Below are 17,940 nucleotides of genomic sequence, written 5' to 3' on the forward strand. Positions count from 1 at the left end.
GGGCTTGTGCTTCTGTGGGTTCAAATCCACTTCAGCCTTTGAAGATATTGAGAGTTTTCTGCCTTTTTTTTTTTTTTTTTTTTAAAACATCATTGTGGTCCAAACGAAAAAGACAAAGTCTCCGATAAAGAGCTGCTGGTCGATCAGTGAGCTGATTTGGGGTTCAAATCACAGATTCTTCACTTTTAACGTTCAACGCATAAAGTTGAAACCTAAAAGCATGATAAAGCAGTTCTCCTGGAGGGGGAATGGCCTGGTGGGACAGGCTGTGGCTCTGAGTCCACAGTCCTGGGAAAGGTGGTTCAAATCCTGCCAGGTCAGAGGTGGGGAGAGAGGGGGCCCCGGGCCCCCGGCCCCCCTCCATGTTCCTCAGCAATAAATACAGGCTGTTAAGGAGCCAAAAACTGTGTTTGAGGGGGGACGTTTTACGCCCCATGTGAATGTTGGTTTTCTTTTTGGAAGCGTCGATGGCGTCTCATATGTTCATGAAAGGAGAAATTAAGGTTTAATACTATTAACAGACACCATCGGACATGGGCGGAATCACCAGATAGGTGACTCATAAACCCAAAGCGGATCTGTTAACTTTCGCTCTCGAATTGAGTTTTGCGGTCGCGGTCGGAGCTGCCGCCGTTCAGCTGGAGGTAAGGTAGTAATACCGGAACATCCCATATATATACACCATACATCGCATTTCGCCGTCACACTGGACTCACGACACTGACGACTCAGGAGCAGATGAGCTGAAGCAGCCGCTTCTGTCGTGCCAACAGAGGTGTTGAGACAGCTGGAGGACCATGATCCGGTGTGAGGAAGAGCGCGATGAAACTGTTGTGAGAGCAACAAAAGAGCTCAGAGGTGAGACGATGAGCGAAGAATACACATCTCAGAACACGTTCTTCCACATTCTGGACTCTGTGATTGTCTGTCGCAGCCATGAAAAGCAAGACAAAGGCACATCTGAAGCAGAACCAGAACCCGGACCTGGACTTGTACTCAGGTGTGTGGCCTTTAGAGTTAGCTTTGCACTGATGGATCACACACTCCAGATGTTTTGTGTGTTTATTTCAGGGGAGGGCAGGGAAAAGCAGAACCCAGCCACGTGTCCCTGAGGAGTGACTCATCTCTTCACCGTCCCATAGACTTCAGAAATGGACGTCACCATGAAGATCAGTGAGGAATTAGCACTTACAGTCTCTGGAACTGTGGGGTCACTCTGTGGGGTCAGGTTTCAGAATATGGCATCACTACAGCTAAGTGGTTACCATGGAGACAGAAACTGAAGTAGCCTGTCCACTCACTCCAGTTTTTCAACGATTCTGACCTTTTTTCCCACAGAGTCCTGTCTAACAACAGCCAAAACATGTTTTAGATTTCAGTATTCTGCCATAAACCAACGTGAAGCTAAACATCAAAGAGATCTCACCATCGTGGCCGATTCCATCATCTCAATTCGGGATCACACCAAACCGCTAAATAAGCTTTTGGTTGTGTGAGTGTATTCCGAGATGAATTATTTTACAGAATCAAACTGGAGAGATCGGAGATTCCCAGTGATCCGCCTGGAGAGCATCAGCTAAATCTGGACTCCACATTCAAGGTTTCAGCCTGCACGGTGACGACATACTGGATTTGACTCTAAGCCATTAATATTATCTCTTTTTCCAGATGTTGAAGGAGAAAATAGGAGCGTTTGTGGATGGCGAGCTCGACGCGATCAGGGAGCGTCTGCATTCAGACGTTCCGAAGTGTTCCGAGATTCCAGAGGGTGACGAGGAGACGACGCGGGCCAGAGAAGCGCTGGTGGTCATTATAAAGCACATCCTGAGGAGCACAGATCAGGACAAGATGGCCGAATGGTTTTCAGGTTGGAACCAAATGAAGTTGTGGCTGTTTTCACAGATTAATAAGTAAAACTATAGAAAGAACTCACCTGAATCAGGTGTTTATGACTCGTTAGATAACTGGAATAGGCCTAAGCAGACTGAAGCAGCTTCATGGAACATGACTGCCGGGTGTCTGTTTATTTGGTCATGATGGTTCTTGTTGGATGGTCCTCCAGGTGGTCCCCACAGAGTCTGTCAGCGCCAATTAAAGTCCAGCTTGAAAGAGAAATTCCAGCATCTGCCTGAGGGCATCGGGGAGGTTGGGAACACTTCCTGTCTGAATGAGATCTACACGGAGCTGCTTATCACGGAGGGAAGACCTGGAGCTGTCAACGAGGAACATGAGGTCAGAACAATTGAGGCAGCATCCTGGAGAGCAGGCAGATCAGAAAAAACCATCAGGTGCGAAGACATCTTTAAGCCTTCACCTGGGAGGAACCTGCCCATCCGGAGAGTGATGACGAAAGGAGTAGCCGGCGTCGGGAAAACCGTCCTCACGCGGAAGTTCACCCTGGACTGGGCTGAGGACAGAGCCAACAAGGACGTGGACTTGACGTTTCCCTTTACTTTCAGAGAGTTGAATCTGATGAGAGGGACCGAGTGCAGCTTGGTCCAACTGCTTCACCGATTCTTCGCGCCAACAAAGCGAGTGGGAATCAAGTTTGAAGAACTGAGGGTGGTCTTCGTCTTTGACGGACTGGACGAGTGTCGACTTCCGCTGGACTTCCGCCACAACGAGATCGTGAGCGATGTCACGGAGTCTTCCTCGGTGGACGCGCTGCTCACAAATCTCATCGGCGGGAATCTGTTTCCCTCTGCTCACATCTGGATCACTACGCGACCCGGGGCAGCCAATCAGATCCCTCCTGGGTGTATCGACATGGTGACGGAAATACAAGGGTTCACGAATCCACAGAAGGAAGAGTACTTCAGGAAGAGGTTTCACGACGAAGAGGAGGCTACCAGAATCATCGTCCACGTCAGGACATTGCGTAGCCTCCACATCATGTGCCACATCCCGGTTTTCTGCTGGATCGCCGCTACAGTTCTGGAACACATGTTGCGAAACAGAGCTGGAGAAGAGTTGCCCAGGACCCTGACTGAGATGTACATCTACTTCTTGTTGGTTCAGTCCAAACTAAAATACATCAAGTATGACGGTGGAGCCGCAGCAGATCCGCCCTGGAATCCAGACAGCATCGAATTGACGGAGGCTCTGGGAAAACTGGCTCATGAGCAGCTGCAGAAAGGCAACCTGATCTTCTACGAATCCGACCTGACCGAGTGTGGCATCGATGTCCAAGCGGCCGCCGTGTACTCGGGAGTCTTCACGCAGATCTTCAGGGAGATGAGAGGCCTCTTTGACCAGAAGGTGTTTTGCTTTGTCCATCTGAGTGTTCAGGAGTTCCTGGCTGCTCTTTATGTCCACACCAGGTACTTCGGCTCTGGTGAAAACCTTCTCTCAAAAGATCAGTCGACAACCAAGAAGGTTGATGAGGGTGCAACTGTACGGTTCTACCAGAAAGCAGTGGAAGAGGCCTTACAGAGCCCAAACGGTACCCTGGACCTGTTCCTCCGCTTCCTCCTGGGACTTTCGTTGCCCACAAACCAGAGCCTCCTCTCTGGGTTCTTGAGGCAACCGATCAAAGAAGACACACCAAAAATTCATCAGATCATGGCTGATTTTATTAAAGAGAAGATTGAAGTGGCTCCGTGTGCAGAGAAATGCATCAACCTCTTTCACTGCCTGAATGAGCTCAACGATCGATCTCTCCTGCAGCAGATCCAACAGTTCATGAGCTCTGGAAAACTTTCCACAGGTGACCTTTCTCCGGCCCAGTGGTCTGCCCTGGTCTTCATCTTGTTGTCGTCAGAGAAACACCTGGACATGTTTGACCTGAAGAGGTTTTTTGCTTCAGAGGAGGCTCTTTTTAAGCTGCTGCCGGCCGTTAAAGCCTCCAAAAGAGCTCTGTAAGTGGGATTCAGACAGCACATACTCGTTGGAATGGGCAGAGAAAAATAACTGGTGCGTCTCTGTCTTGTCGCCCTTCCAGTCTTGATAACTGTAACCTCTCAGAGCAGAGTTGCAGAGCTCTGTCCACAGTTCTCAGCTCCTCCTCTTCTGGTCTCAAAGAGCTGGACCTGAGCAACAACGACCTGAGAGATTCTGGACTGAAGCTGCTGTGTACCGGATTGGAAAGTCCCCACTGTGCTCTGGAGAGTCTGGGGTGAGGCGTCCACGCGAGGGTGATGTAAGACACAACCACCTGTGAGTTCTCCCACGCTGGCTGTTGTGTCTGCTGCAGGTTGTCTGGATGCCTGATCACAGACGAAGGTTGTGCCTCTCTGGCATCAGCTCTGAACTCCAAACACTCCCGTCTGCGAAAGCTGGACCTGAGCTACAATCCTGTCGGAGACCTGGGAGTGACTCTGCTGTCTGCTAGGCTGAATCAGGACTCTCTCAGGTAGAAGAGGCTCTTTGTCTTTGTTTTGGGGTCATGGACAAAACAAAGATTGAGGTGCTTGTGTGATCCACATCTGTGCTGTTGGGTACCAACGTCTCCCTTTTCTTTGTTTTAGGGTGGATCCTGCTGGGGTCCAGTGGTTGAGACCAGGTCTAGGCAAATGTAAGTGGTCTTCCTCCGCAGCGACGCAGCGTGTTGAGAAACATCATGTTGTGTTTTCTCCCTCAGATCGCTGCAAATTGACCTTAGACGCAAACACGCTGAGCAAAAAGCTCCAGCTGTCAGAAAGCCAGAGGACGGTGAGGTTTGTGGAGGCGGAACAAGCGTACCCCGACCATCCGGACAGATTTGACTGGTGGCCACAGGTGCTGTGCACAAATGGCCTGACTGGCCGCTGTTACTGGGAAGTGGAGTACGAAGGGCGGGCCTTCATCTCAGTCAGCTACCGAGGTATCAGGAGGAAAGGCGACGACGGACACTGCGAGTTTGGAGAGAACGATCAGTCGTGGAGACTCAACTGCTACGGAGGTCGTTATTCCGTCTGCCACGAAGGCAGAACGACATCCATCTCCTCCCCCCCCCTCCCCCTCCCAGAGAGTGGCTGTGTATCTGGACTGGCCGGCCGGAGTCTTGTCTTTCTACATCGTCTGCACCGATTCGATAATCCACCTTAAAAGCTTCAACACCACATTCACTGAACCCCTCTATCCCGGCTTTGGGTTCTGGTTCTGGCCTGGTTCCTCAATCTCTCTGTGTTCTCAGTAGGAGGGGAGAGACCGGCCCCAGTCAGCGACTCCCTTTCTTTGGTCTGGTGCCAGTAACACTATTTTGGTGCGGGTTTTTCGGGTATTGAGGTATCTGGAAACCACTGCGGACCCCCGAGAGGGGTTCAAGACAAGATGTGGAGGTCTTTAAGATTTCCCTTTTAACCAAATTTGAGTAGTTGGGAGCAGTTCAGTCCGCAGGTGACTTTGATTTCGAACTTATTCCTTTGATGTCCTGTATTTACAGCAGTGTCCAATCACATCGCTCTCGCCACCAACAATGGGGTACAAGGTCGGTTTGACCCGAGAACACGGGGCTGCGACCCATCGGAGATTCTTTCTTTGTTAAGAAAGAGCAGACCTGAGCTGATGACTTCTGTTCCTAAACGTCCTGATGAAAACTGTTACGTCATCTCGCAGTGACTTTATTTTTAATGTATTTCTATTCATATTTAATGTTGTATTTGTTTTTAGTCTATTTTATCACGTTGCCTTAAACAGGATGGATTCCAAGGCTGGGATAACAGATTGAATAGATCCTGTGTTATTATCTGTCATGTAATTTATTTCATAACGTGTCTTCTGTATTGAACGTTGTTTTCATCGTTTAATCACATTCTAACAGATCAGAACCGACTGATGCAATGACTGAAGCTATAAAGTGCTTCCACTCTTGGTTCTTCTTTGCCTTGAGTCGATCTCATGACTTTTGATTGACGGGCCCATTAGTTCCTTTTTCTTGTCAATATCTGAGTGTTTGTGCTTATGTATAATGGCCTGAATGGAGTTTCAAGGCTGTGTGACGAATCTAATGGGCTCATATTTACTTGTATACCTTCACAAGCAGCTCAGTTTGGTCCATTAGATTGAAAAAAAAAGAAAATAGTTCCAACAACCGTTTAGGTAAACTGAGTGAATTGTGAGAATAAAGGTACTGTATCAGAAAAATAAAGAAAAACAGAAGTACTGGTCCGGTCAACGTCTCATCCAACCGCTGCACTCTAACCAGTTCTCATTATTTTATGATCAATATCATAATTCTCTGCCAGGCCTGTATCATTGTCGGGCATCTTTACTGTTGACACTGAAAGGAAAAAAAGTTACAAATGAGGCTGCTTGGTTCCAGAACAAAAAACGCTGACGTCAAAATAATTAACCATTTTGCACGTGGAACCGGACGAGGTTCAGGAAAATGCTCATGGCTTGGGGAGATTAAATCCATTGATCCGGTGTTGGCCAATCATCGGTCACAATGTGGCTCCAGACAACAGGAAGGTGCTGAAGCAGGTGCAGGTGGACCCTGGGCCAGCTGGGCTGGATCCCCTTACCTCTGTGATGACGGCATGACGGCTCGGTGCTAATCTGTCTAATCTGACCGCTGACATTTAACACGTTTAACACAGGGCCTGTGAAAACAAGCGTGGACGGCAGACCGTCACACTGATTTCCTTTTTTCTTTTTTAAAAGTTGCTTTGGGTTTTTGTCCGTATTGATGTTTCTAAGTACATAAAATTGGAGAAAATCAACTTTTGGATGCATGGCATTGTGTGCATTAGGGAAAGAAATTTTGTTGATTGTCCCTTTTGTGTGTTTACGAGCATGAATGACTCCTTGGTATGACATCATCACATGTGACTGTGTTCGGTGTGTGTGTGTGTGTGTGTGTGTGTGTTTTCCGGGCCGACAGACTACAAAAGTCTGCCTAAACGTCAGAACGACAGAAGAGGAGAGAAACAACAGAAGTCTCTCAGCAGCCAGCAGGAGCACAACAGCAAAACGCAACAAACAGGACAGTTTGGTGAGATTATTATTCATTATTTTTATATCTTTTAGCTCGCTATATCGTCTATATTCTTGGTGAAAGTTATTCCTAATCGTTTGTGGCTTTATGCATAGATCAGTTAATATAAATTAGATTTATAGTTTCAGAAATATCTTGTGTACTAATATGTATGAATTCGACATCAATGTTTTTATATTACATAATTTATAAAACTAATAATAGAAAGAGCATATAAGAGTTCTTTTCAAAAATAAATTGTTTTGGCTTTGAACTTGATTTGGTTTCATGGTTGCACAGAAAAACCTATAAGTTACTAAAACTCAATTTAGATTTATTTTATTAATCTTTTTGTGAATAGAAAACAATATAAAAATACAAAGCTAATCAATGTAAATGCATAAATGCTGTCCAGATAAGAAGTGTCAGACAAACAGATGACTTGAGAGGGAGTACATTTAGAACTGTGTCTGATGAGGTATTTGTGTGTATTTGTGATTGGCCAGAGCCAGAATGGGTCCTGTGTGGCTGTTTGTGAGCGTGGTGGTTGTAGGTGTGGCCCGAGGAGCCGACACTCAGTGTTGGGACCGTCTGAGCTGTGAGGCGCTCAACTCTGACAACAGCCTGATGGTAATGCCTTCAGATTCAGCCCTGCCATCATTGCCATCACCATCAGCAACAGAAAAAACATTTTTTTAAATGACAGATCTGTCACATGACGACTGCTGTGAGCTGTTCTTACCGTCTTGCTTCCCCACCTCGTCTTCTCCTCAGGAGTTCATCAACCGCTGTCACTCTGACCTCACTGCCGAGACCCCCGTCCTCCCTGGACATGCCCACCTCCAACTTCAACCTCAACCAGAGGCCCTCTCCTTCAGCCTCCCTCCATCCTCCCAGTCGCCCCAGGCCAAACGGTCCTACTCCATGGAGCACTTCCGCTGGGGGAAGCCCGTCGGCCGAAAACGCCGCCCAGTCAAGGTGTACACCGCCAACAGCATTGAGGAGGACTCCACAGAGGCGTTCCCTGCAGTGTTGAGGCGGGAGCTTCCCGGCGAGCTGCTGGCGGCCGCACAGGAGGAGGAGCAGAGGGAGCAGGAGAGGATGGAGGAGGTGGAGGAGGAGCAGCGCCAGCTTTTGGGAAACGTTCAGGAGAAGAAAGACGGTTCGTACAAGATGAAGCACTTCCGCTGGAGCAGCCCCCCGGCCAGCAAACGCTACGGGGGCTTTATGAAGAGCTGGGATGAACGCAGCCAGAGGCCGCTGCTCACCCTCTTCAAAAACGTCATCAACAAAGACGGAGAGCAGCAGAAGTGAGAGGAGAGAGAATTCAGATGGAGGTGGACGAGGACGAGGCAGCAGAGCGTTTGTTGGTCAGTGAAGCTTATTAGAAACAAATGCATGACAATAAAAAAAAGAAATCACTTACACTTAATCCCAGATGACTTAATGATGAGGTTTTCATATTTATGAATTTATGTAAATTATTGTAAATGAAATAAAAATATCAAAAGTTACTTGCAAGCAAATGAAAGGGTCTTCTGTCTTTTTTCCTGATACATGAGCTGTATGAAGCATCCATCACATACAGTTTTACAAATAAGATCAACAATAGATTTCCTTCAACAAACATCTGCTTTTACTGAATACATCTTAATCCGACAGTTGATTTTCCTCTTTAAAGTAAACAACAGGCTGAAAAGGTTCTACATATTTTTGAGATAGAAAAATACTCAATATAAGGCTGTGGACAGCTGAAGAACCTAAACAGGACACAACTTATTCTCTAATAGTATTTATGTGGTCGAACTCTACACGATTTGATTGTGTCTGAACAGAAAAAGCAGGAAAATTGAGACGAGACATCTAACTTTAAATTAATGGCAGACGAACTGCAGGAGGGACGTCTAATAGACGGAGAGGTCGGGAAACTTCATCTCATAGAGCGGCGTAGAGCGATGGGACGGGTGTCCCGATGGAGACGGAGGAGGGCGCACGATTAAATCAAACACTTGGTCCAGTTTCGACTGAAGCAAAGAAGTCTGGAGAGACACAAAGGAGACATACGTGAGTGTCGGTGATGGGAGACATCTTTATCGAAACGTCGAGACTTTTACTCCTCTAAGGTCACAGGTGACTCACTCTGGCTCCACAGTGGGCAGCGATTTCCTCAAATGGAGCCGTCTGGAACCTCTCCATCACCTGCATCCTCCTCCTCCTCTCCTCCTCCTCCAGACTCCCGCTGTCCTCTGCACAACCGAATTTCAAAAGCCGCTGAATTAATTTAATTACATTCAAAGATCATTTAAAAAAAAAAAACTACATAAGCTTGAATATGGACAGATTCCTACAGCTGGAATCACTTACCAATGGTGTTCTTCAGTGTCTCAAAGGTTATCTGCTCTGTCTGGGGATGCTGCAGGAGAGAAATGTCATCAGACAGACAGGCAGGCAGGCAGGCAGGCAGGCAGACAGGCAGACAGGCAGGCAGGCAGACAGACAGACAGACAGGCAGGCAGGCAGGCAGACAGGCAGGCAGGCAGGCAGGCAGGCAGGCAGGCAGGCAGGCAGACAGGCAGACAGACAGGCAGGCAGGCAGGCAGGCAGACAGACAGACAGACAGGCAGGCAGGCAGGCAGACAGGCAGGCAGGCAGACAGACAGACAGACGGACAGACAGACGGTACCTGCTGTGCATCAGGACATTGATCAGGGCCCATGTCTATCTGCAGAGAAATTATGTCTCCAATACTCTTCCTCTTAGACAAGCGATCCTCATCTAACCCACACACACACACACACACACACACATACACACACACACACACACACACACACACACACACACATACACACACACACACACACCAATGACAACAATGAAAACTTCATTTACATGAAGAAATTAGCAGAGATAACGTACACATTATCATCAGCAGTGATGTAATTGTACCTGTCAGCTGAGGTGTGTAAGGTGTGTTGAAACACTCGATGTGAACGCTGTAGCTGCTTCCTGTCAGAGCCTCGCAGATCTTTGACTGATCAAGCAGAAAAGCTTTGTCTGCCATCAGCTCCCCTTCTGGGAGTCTAACAAAAAGGAATATGTGTTCATTCTTATTCTTGCGGCCAATCAAACTGATTATTACTGTTCAAAAAACAAAACAAAAAACTGTCGGGCCAGAAACCAGGCAATCAGTGATCTTTGGACATGAAACACAAATTAAATCTAAAGAACAACTTTTTTTTAAATTTGTGTGCTTTTTATCCACTAATGTAACTTATTGTAATCTTTATGCCACTAGCAGGAACATTAGTACTAGTTGTTGAACAGCGGCCAGTGGTGCAGCTGTTCGGTACCTGGGCTCTTCACTAAACACACTGTCAGGAAGGAGGTGTGGAGCATTCTTCTGACGGTTCTCTATGACCTGGACACACAAAAAACATATCTTCACTCCTCACACACACACACACACACACACACACACACACACAGTCGCCTCACCTGTGTGACGTGCTGTTGGAGTTCTGGAGGAGGGCCGAGTTGGGACAACAGGTAGAGGAAGGTGGCGCAGACGGCGTGAACCCCACAGCGGTTAAAGGTTGACAGACCTTCATGACTGGACAACGCCAGCTCCTGACCAGCCAATCACAGAAAATACAGGATAATCACATCTGTAACAAAATGATTAGCAGATGATCATTATTGCATTTCATGGACGCGCCGGGCACCTGCAGGGCCAGGACCAGTCGGATCAGGTCCACCAAAACCTCGTTATTGACCAATTCAATGCTGAGGACAGCCAACAGGGTGATGAGAGCCTGGTAATGGCCCTTCCCACTGCTTTCCTCCTTACATGTCAGGTAGACATGCCTGTAGAGACGCTGAGCATGCTGCACATCCAGAAATTGATGCATTTGAGTTGGACTGACAATGATGAGGAATAGGTTTCGAATGTCTTGTTAAAATGTGTTATTCAACAAATGTGTACATTAAAAGCCTCCTCACCTTCCTGATGAACAAGATGTCCTGATGACAGCATGCGTCCTCCTTTAGCTCCAGTACAGAGACGTCAAACATCACACTGTGAACACACAAATACGACTCAGCTCATTGGTGCAGAGACCACAAACCACCGTTAGATGGCGCACCGTGACCTGGGAAAAACCAACAGGAAACGGTACCGTCTGGTCACCTGACCTGACATTGACGAGCCTGGCAGCGTTGTGGTGTCGGTCAATGAGTGATGTGAGGATGGACAGGACCAGCAGACGGATCTCAGGCTCTTCCATCAGGGTGAAGGACAGCAGGGGCTCCAAGAAGGACGAGGGCAAGGCCGTCAAGAGATTGGTGCTTTCGTAATGTTCTGACACCTGAGACAAGGAGAACCAACCCAGACAGCTGACACAACAGAATCCATACACAAAACAAAATGCTTACACAGCTGCCAGGTAGCACAAGGATCAAACATTATATTTCAATTTTTTCTTTTCTGGAGCTTAATGGTTAGAAACTTACACAGGTTGTGTAAGAAACTTTGGAATTAAGGCATAAAAACCAAAGTGATGTTTCTGTGACCTTTAACCTCAAACGTTGGGAGTGGATATTCAAGCTAAGCAGGAAGAAAATCCCCCCAAAAGCTCTTTTGCAAGGATTTCTGCAGAGTTTAGCTGTTTAGAGGAGCTCAGCCTGCTGCTGCGTAGCATGATCAGATTAGCATCAGACAGGTGAGGACCCACAAAGAGAGTGGGACTGAATTCACCTGAAGGAGGGACTTCAGCAGCATCACCTGGATCATTCGGCTCCCTTCAAATCTGACAGAGGACACAAACAGACGGATGAAGGAAGTAAGAAACACAATGCACAGAAAACAATATTCCATTTGTATAACAGGAATTTAACAGTTAACCTTACCCTGAATTGGGCGAACCAAGGGCGGGGTAGATTCCAGGAACTGGGATCTTCCCCATGATAAACAGCATGACCTCTGACCTCTGGTAGACAGGAAGTGTATTGGCAAAAGAGCCTGAGCAGAAGACACAGGTCAGAGATGACGGAAATGGTGCTGAAACCCAAGGCCCGACCAATCATGAGCCTGACCGATGGTTTTGATGACGGCGTCCTGCAGTGTTTTCTCCTCATCTGAGGTGGTTTTGTGTTTTGCAGCGTTGTCATAGTAACCAGTCAGCTGGTAATCCACACTCTGCCTGAGCTGTCGCAGAAGCGTATTGAACACCTCCAGGACTGTGGGCCCTACAACAGTCACCCCTCATTAGAGGAAATGTGGCACAAGCAGGATTACAGTCACACACACACTAATCCAGATTCTTGGGACGGACCTACAGATCCAGAAGCTTCTATGACGGCAGCCTCGGACAAGACTTCTATGATTCCCGCTCTGACTGAGGCTGGACTTCTACTGTTGGCATCCAGGTGACCCAACAACTGCTGGATAACCAGGTGTGAATGCTGCGACTGGAGAGAGGATGAAATTTAAAATACTGTACTGCTGAGGGTCAAATATAGACTGTAAATACCTGCAAGCACATTTAAAGTGCTTTTGCCTCGAAGCCACAATTGTTGGAGCTATGAGTGTTGTCCTCCAGGAACTGTGTAGCTAGCACTCATTCTCCCACTGTGCATACACTCAGTGACAGGCCGTGTAATTTATGTCCTACTCAGTCCTACCTAAATTACTACACCTCATAATATCATCAATATAAAGCTACAGCTTGAGAATCCATTTGGTATCACACTTGTTTTCTATCACCTAATACAGGCTGGAGGATTTAAAATTAATAAGCTCCCATTCACAATGTAGATTAGGAAACTAAGATCACCTGTATTGTCAAAACCCAAAAGTAAAAAGTGTTTTTAAGAGATTAGCCAATAAAGTTTTGATAAGTCCACCAAAAGTGCACTATTTTAGCTCAAACAAGTTTGTAAAACAAAGTGAGCATTGACAGGGTTTAAGAGACAAATGAAACAAAACTGTTCATGAATAATATAAAGTAAACAAAGTGTTTTTGAGAGTTTGCAACGTGTTGATACGTGACTGTCAAATGCAGGCGTAACTAAATGACATCATAAGAAAAAAATGCTTTAAACCCCTTCTCCTTTCTTTTCTCAAGACGACTTCAGTGGCTCTGTTGGACCGTTTATCCGTCTGTTTTAGTTCCATCAAAACATCCTTTTCTGTGGACGTGGAGGCTAATGCTAAGACCTCCTAGCTGGCCATGTGGACACAGACTCAAGATCTGTGACCTCAGTCTGCAACTGGGTGCAGATTCCTCAATACCTTGTTGGTAGAGACACTTACGGATGTAACTGAAGTTCTATGAATTCCAGACAACTGCCGGAGTTCTCTGTCACTTGGAATCTCGTTGAGAAGATTCTGTAGGAAATGATCGCTGGGTTCCAGCCCACTGTGTTGAGGCTTCATGTGATGGTTATGAGACTTTGAATAATCTCGAATGAGTCTTGAAAAGGCATGTCATGCCGACTGTGCCAGGCCTCTGGAATTCATGGAATTGTAGTTACATCCGTAACTCTCATTTGTGTATTGATCATTGCAGGCGGTCAGCTATAATTTCTCATTCAAGTTGGATTAAAATTTCTACATATGTCCCCAAACATCTGAACTGTTTCCACAATGCTTGAATGCCGTCCATTTTGTTCCCTGACAAGCAACAGAAGTCAGGGAAACTTAAAACAAAGAAATTAAACATGAAAAGTTAGGTTGTTGGTGCACATGCTCACCTGGATGGAGTACATGATGATCTGGAAACACTGAACTGCAAAACTTGGTCCTTCCCAAAGACTGTGAATGTCCAGGTGCCTGAAATACACACAGAAATCTTTTCAAAGTAGCTGTGGACTCGATCAGTATGGAAGAGCCAAGTAGATTATTAACCGTTCATTTAAAAAATATTCGGAAGGTTTAAGATTCACCACCTAGAACTGAAGGCATGTTAAGTATATGTTCGTGTTCTTAATACTGAATACATGAAGTCTGCGTCTTACATCAGCACAGGTCTGATGGCGTTGGTAATGTGGCCATAAGCAGCTCGGCTCAACAGCTCCCGAAAACACACCTCGGTCTGCTCTGCAGGAGAATCACTGGACACATACACACACACACACACACACACACGGTTGTACAACTGTGTTGTACAACTACACACAATGTACAACTACTGCTATTGTTACCAAAACACATATCCCCCCCTTCAAACAAAGTATCTGACTTTAGTGTAATAAGCTTGTAATACGTGTGTGTGTGTGTGTGTGTGTGTGTACCTGTTAGTGTTGATGTGCTGCTGAAGGTTGACCAGCAGAGCAGGAACTATCTTCTCCATGTGTCGCGGCTCCCAAATGTTCACTTGCAGCTCGTCGTCCACCGTCTTTCTGACCACACCCTGCAGACCACGGATGCCTGACACACGAATTCTACACACACCCACACACACACACCCACACACACACACCCACACACACACACACACACACACACCATTCTTGATCAGAAAGTCCTCTGTTAAAAGTATTAATGCGGGGATGAAACTAAAAGGACGACTGACTTGTTTTGGATGTAGAGGTCCTCGTGTTCAGAGTGACACATCTCACTGAAGCGAGACACAAAGAAGTCGTAGCTGCGGTGGTACGAAGGTGTGTCCTCTTCAATGTTTGCAAACTTGACAAACTGTAGAAGAAGCCATCATCATGTTAAATGTTATTTTATCATCCCTCAACCTGAAAAGAAAGAACTCCCTAACAGACGTCCAATATAGCAACTACGATGTGCGCAGTAGGAGACGCTGCATCCCTCCCTCCCAGACCTTCACGATCCAGGGCCAGGACCTTGGGTTAAGGCTGAAATTGACTTGGTCTAGTAGCTGCGTACCGAGTTGGTGGCGAGGATATACAGGTGAGGTTTGTCAGCCTCCAGCAGCAGACGCAGCATGCTGAGGAAGCTCTCCACCAGCAGGTTGATGCTCTGACAGTGACAGGCCAGCAGCAGCTGCTCCATCGCCTCCATCGCGATGCACACATACCTGAGGAGCAGCGGCGTGAGGTTAAATGTCGCCTGTCACACGTGCATGTGGTTGTGCTTGTGCACCGACCCGTAACGGTGACGGTTCAGCTCTCTGGTCAGACGCTCGGACAAGTACGCAGCGATACGATCCAGCTTCTCCGGAGCGGACAAGGCGAAGAACGTCAGCTTCTCCATGTTGGCTTTGACCAGCCCCTCCTGAACACACACACAGGTCAAAGGCTTTTTCATAGTTTATAGTTTTTAAAGCTATATAAAAGGTTCTGGCATCACTCACTTCAGGGTCTTCAGGAAAAATGTTATCAACCAGCCGCTTGTAGCGAGGCCGTAACGCCCAACAACAGCCACACAGTCCTACACACACACACGCGCACACACACACACGCACACACACACACGGGAATCTTAGTCTGATGTTATTTACCTTGATGATGAATTCACTCAACTGCCTCAGATCTTATATATTTAATATTTAAGAGTTTAAGAGACAGTTTTTAAATGAACATAAAGAGATTTTCCACAGTATCAGATTTAAATGTTACTATAGAAAACCATAGCTGCACAGATGGCATCTTAGCAACACAAACTTAGTAAAACCGGAAGTGTCACATCTGAAATTATGAAGAAGAACGTCAGAAATGCGTCACTCTGACTATTAAGGAAAATAATAGCAAGTATTCAAAAAAATAAAGACATTTAAAAATCGCCATTACGCACACGCGCGCACACACATGCACACTCACAGTCATAGCACATCTTACGCATTAATCCTGTGCTGGATTGTTGTTACATAATGTGTTTATATTTTTTGCTTTTTATGGTGAGTCAAGCACAAGGTTCTACTGGAAGAAAATGAGAAAAATCGGAGCCATTGAGCAAAACTTTGAACTAGCGTCGATATTTCTGCAGCTGTCTTCATTCACCTTTGTCTCATGTGTCTGTTTTTGTCCATCTTTAAAATAAAAATGCATCATATCTTAGAATTGCTGTGGTCAAATTTAAACTCTGAAATGTGTGAAGCAATTCAGAGTAAAAATGGAAACTATGATTATCAAATAATTAAATTATTTAAATAATTCAATTATTTGCTCTTTTGTACAGCTGGTAGCCTATGCATATAAAATATTTTCATATATATTATTTTAAATGATCACAATTTAAACCTTATATATGACAAATCTTTACATTTCATGGAACAGTTGGGTGATGCAGAATTTCATAAACCCACTCAAGTTTTCCAGTTTCATTAATAACCCTGCAAAATATTGATTTGAAATACTGACTGATTTCACACACAAATATAAGTGATATATCAAAAAACACAGAATAAATGCTAACATTTCTCACCGTACATGAAGACGATTCCTACGGCTCACATCCACGCCGTCACTTCATCGTTTACACAAACACACACACACACACACATTTTTGTGGGGTAATCCTTTACACACACACACACACACACACAGAAAGGTCTGTCCTCTCAGTCCCCGTCATCACAGTCACGCTTCTCCACATTCATTCACTCATGTTTCTTTTTGTCTGTTTTGTTTTACACCATTTTAGGTCCAGAAGAAACAAAAGAAAACATTACACATGGTGTAGAATTAATAACTCTCATCAAATCCTAACTGTCAAAATGTGTATGAGTGTGTGTGTGTGTGTGTGAGAGAGAGAGAGAGAGAGAGCGAGAGAGAGAGAGAGAGAGAGCGAGAGAGAGAGAGAGAGAGACAGAGAGACAGAGAGAGAGAGAGATTCAGGCCACGTGCAGCAGCTCAGTGCTCTCTAATCTGCTCTGGATTTATTTATCATCCAGCAGGAAAAAAAACATATCAGAAAGCAGCAGAAGTGAAGCTGGGGGCAGCAAAAGCAGCCTGTGTCCTGCAGACATGCTGCAGAGGTTTCCAGCTATTCTATATGAATCCATTTACTTTTCCTTGTTGAGAATTTAAATCAGACATGCACCAAACGCAGTGCTGGAATGCGCTGTGCCGCTTAAAGTTTTGGAGGATTTACAGGAGCCAGGCAATGGACTGTTCTGATCCTTTTGATAGGATTTTCCATACTTAAGAGTTCAAACCACAACATAATGATATTGTTGTTTGGAAGAAGCACACATCATGGCAAAAACAGAAGAAAAGAAACTTTGAGTTCAAGAGGGACACCAACATCAGCACCAGTTGAATGTTACCTCTGGGAGTCTGGTGGTCCAGCACAGAGCCGCAGTCCTGCAGCAGCCTCCGAGGAGCCTCAGATACAGCTGCCATGGCGACGGCCCTCGGAAGAGACATCCCCCTGGGGAGGCTGGGTATGTTAATGCTGGGTAAACTGGATAAATTGGGAAAGGTGATGCCTCTGGGTAAACTGGGGGGGCTGACACCTCTGGGGAGGGAGCTGAGTAGAGCTGGCATGGTGGGAATCCTTGGAAGAGTCCCCGGCATCTCAGCGTGGACGATGGAGGGAAGTGGTGCCGTTGACAGAGATGGTGGAGGAGGAAGAAGAGGAGAAATGTCACACTAATGAGAAAATGAGAAGACTGAAGTGAAAAATAAGCTTTGCCCTCCTTTTCTCCACCTTGTGCCAGCCCACATTCCTGTGAACCTTAACCCCTTCAGTTCACCGCGGCCTCTGGACACACAGAGATATTACCAAAACTTTTTTTTTTAAAAAGTGAGGAAACTTCAGGAAAATCAGTCTGGAATGAGCATTTAACCAACTAGCTACTAGCTTTTCAAGTCAGCTTAAAATGTTTCCAGTTGTAGTGACTGCAAGAGTAATTGCTCACATGCTGACATGAAAAGACCTTCAACAGCAGCCAAAACATCTGCTCCAGGTAAGAGAAAACATGACAATAAGGGGGCGGGACAGGAAATACTGAAGGTAAATGCCTCTGTAGATGGATTTTCACTAGAACTAGAAAAACACATGCAGCCCGTCACTGAATCTGGAGATCTGAAGACATGTAAAAATGTTCTGTGGTCCTTCAAACGAATTTATG

At 46.0% G+C, this 17,940-nt stretch overlaps 3 protein-coding genes across 3 annotated transcripts; 2 read left to right on the plus strand and 1 right to left on the minus strand.

Annotated features, from left to right (window-relative positions):
- The first annotated feature begins 618 nt into the window (after positions 1-618).
- Positions 619-6,592, plus strand: LOC101076957 (NLR family CARD domain-containing protein 3-like). Its single transcript, XM_029840788.1, is given in 11 exon segments — positions 619-838; positions 935-1,000; positions 1,072-1,173; positions 1,525-1,600; positions 1,669-1,867; positions 2,063-3,857; positions 3,941-4,114; positions 4,193-4,351; positions 4,467-4,513; positions 4,580-4,910; positions 4,912-6,592. Coding segments are annotated over 11 exon segments (3,195 nt in total). The 5' UTR covers positions 619-797; the 3' UTR covers positions 5,117-6,592.
- Positions 6,593-6,800: 208 nt separating this feature from the next.
- Positions 6,801-8,417, plus strand: LOC101064982 (pro-opiomelanocortin). The gene is made up of 3 exons (XM_011606335.2): positions 6,801-6,913; positions 7,402-7,525; positions 7,670-8,417. Exons 2-3 carry the CDS (start codon positions 7,409-7,411, stop codon positions 8,207-8,209), a joined length of 657 nt encoding a protein of 218 aa, XP_011604637.2. The 5' UTR covers positions 6,801-6,913; positions 7,402-7,408; the 3' UTR covers positions 8,210-8,417.
- A 95-nt stretch (positions 8,418-8,512) lies between these two features.
- LOC101076729 (protein EFR3 homolog B-like) lies at positions 8,513-17,500 on the minus strand. Its single transcript, XM_029840789.1, has 22 exons — positions 17,134-17,500; positions 15,220-15,296; positions 15,013-15,140; positions 14,793-14,943; positions 14,470-14,591; positions 14,189-14,338; positions 13,913-14,008; positions 13,649-13,727; positions 12,229-12,364; positions 11,990-12,142; positions 11,804-11,915; positions 11,652-11,703; positions 11,090-11,262; positions 10,898-10,973; positions 10,621-10,782; positions 10,394-10,525; positions 10,249-10,316; positions 9,845-9,978; positions 9,579-9,670; positions 9,260-9,308; positions 9,035-9,141; positions 8,513-8,934 (listed from the first exon to the last, which is right to left on the minus strand). The coding sequence occupies exons 1-22, from the start codon at positions 17,381-17,383 to the stop codon at positions 8,800-8,802; spliced, it is 2,634 nt and encodes an 877-aa protein (XP_029696649.1). The 5' UTR covers positions 17,384-17,500; the 3' UTR covers positions 8,513-8,799.
- Between the last annotated feature and the right edge of the window lie 440 nt (positions 17,501-17,940).

The sequence above is a fragment of the Takifugu rubripes genome, chromosome 8 (assembly GCF_901000725.2).
Source record: "Takifugu rubripes chromosome 8, fTakRub1.2, whole genome shotgun sequence".
NCBI classification, from domain to species: domain Eukaryota; kingdom Metazoa; phylum Chordata; class Actinopteri; order Tetraodontiformes; family Tetraodontidae; genus Takifugu; species Takifugu rubripes.

What these genes read in the sequence shown, in the direction of transcription:
- LOC101064982 (XM_011606335.2), top strand. Translation starts at nt 7,409, where the DNA reads ATGGGTCCTGTGTGGCTGTTTGTGAGCGTGGTGGTTGTAGGTGTGGCC. An exon ending in ACTCTGACAACAGCCTGATG is followed by an intron (nt 7,526 to 7,669) that starts GTAATGCCTTCA and finishes TCTTCTCCTCAG; the next exon opens with GAGTTCATCAACCGCTGTCA.
- LOC101076729 (XM_029840789.1), bottom strand. Translation starts at nt 17,383, where the DNA reads ATGCCGGGGACTCTTCCAAGGATTCCCACCATGCCAGCTCTACTCAGC. An exon ending in AGAAGCTTCTGGATCTGTAG is followed by an intron (nt 12,143 to 12,228) that starts GTCCGTCCCAAG and finishes TGACTGTTGTAG; the next exon opens with GGCCCACAGTCCTGGAGGTG. An exon ending in GACACTGAAGAACACCATTG is followed by an intron (nt 9,142 to 9,259) that starts GTAAGTGATTCC and finishes TCGGTTGTGCAG; the next exon opens with AGGACAGCGGGAGTCTGGAG.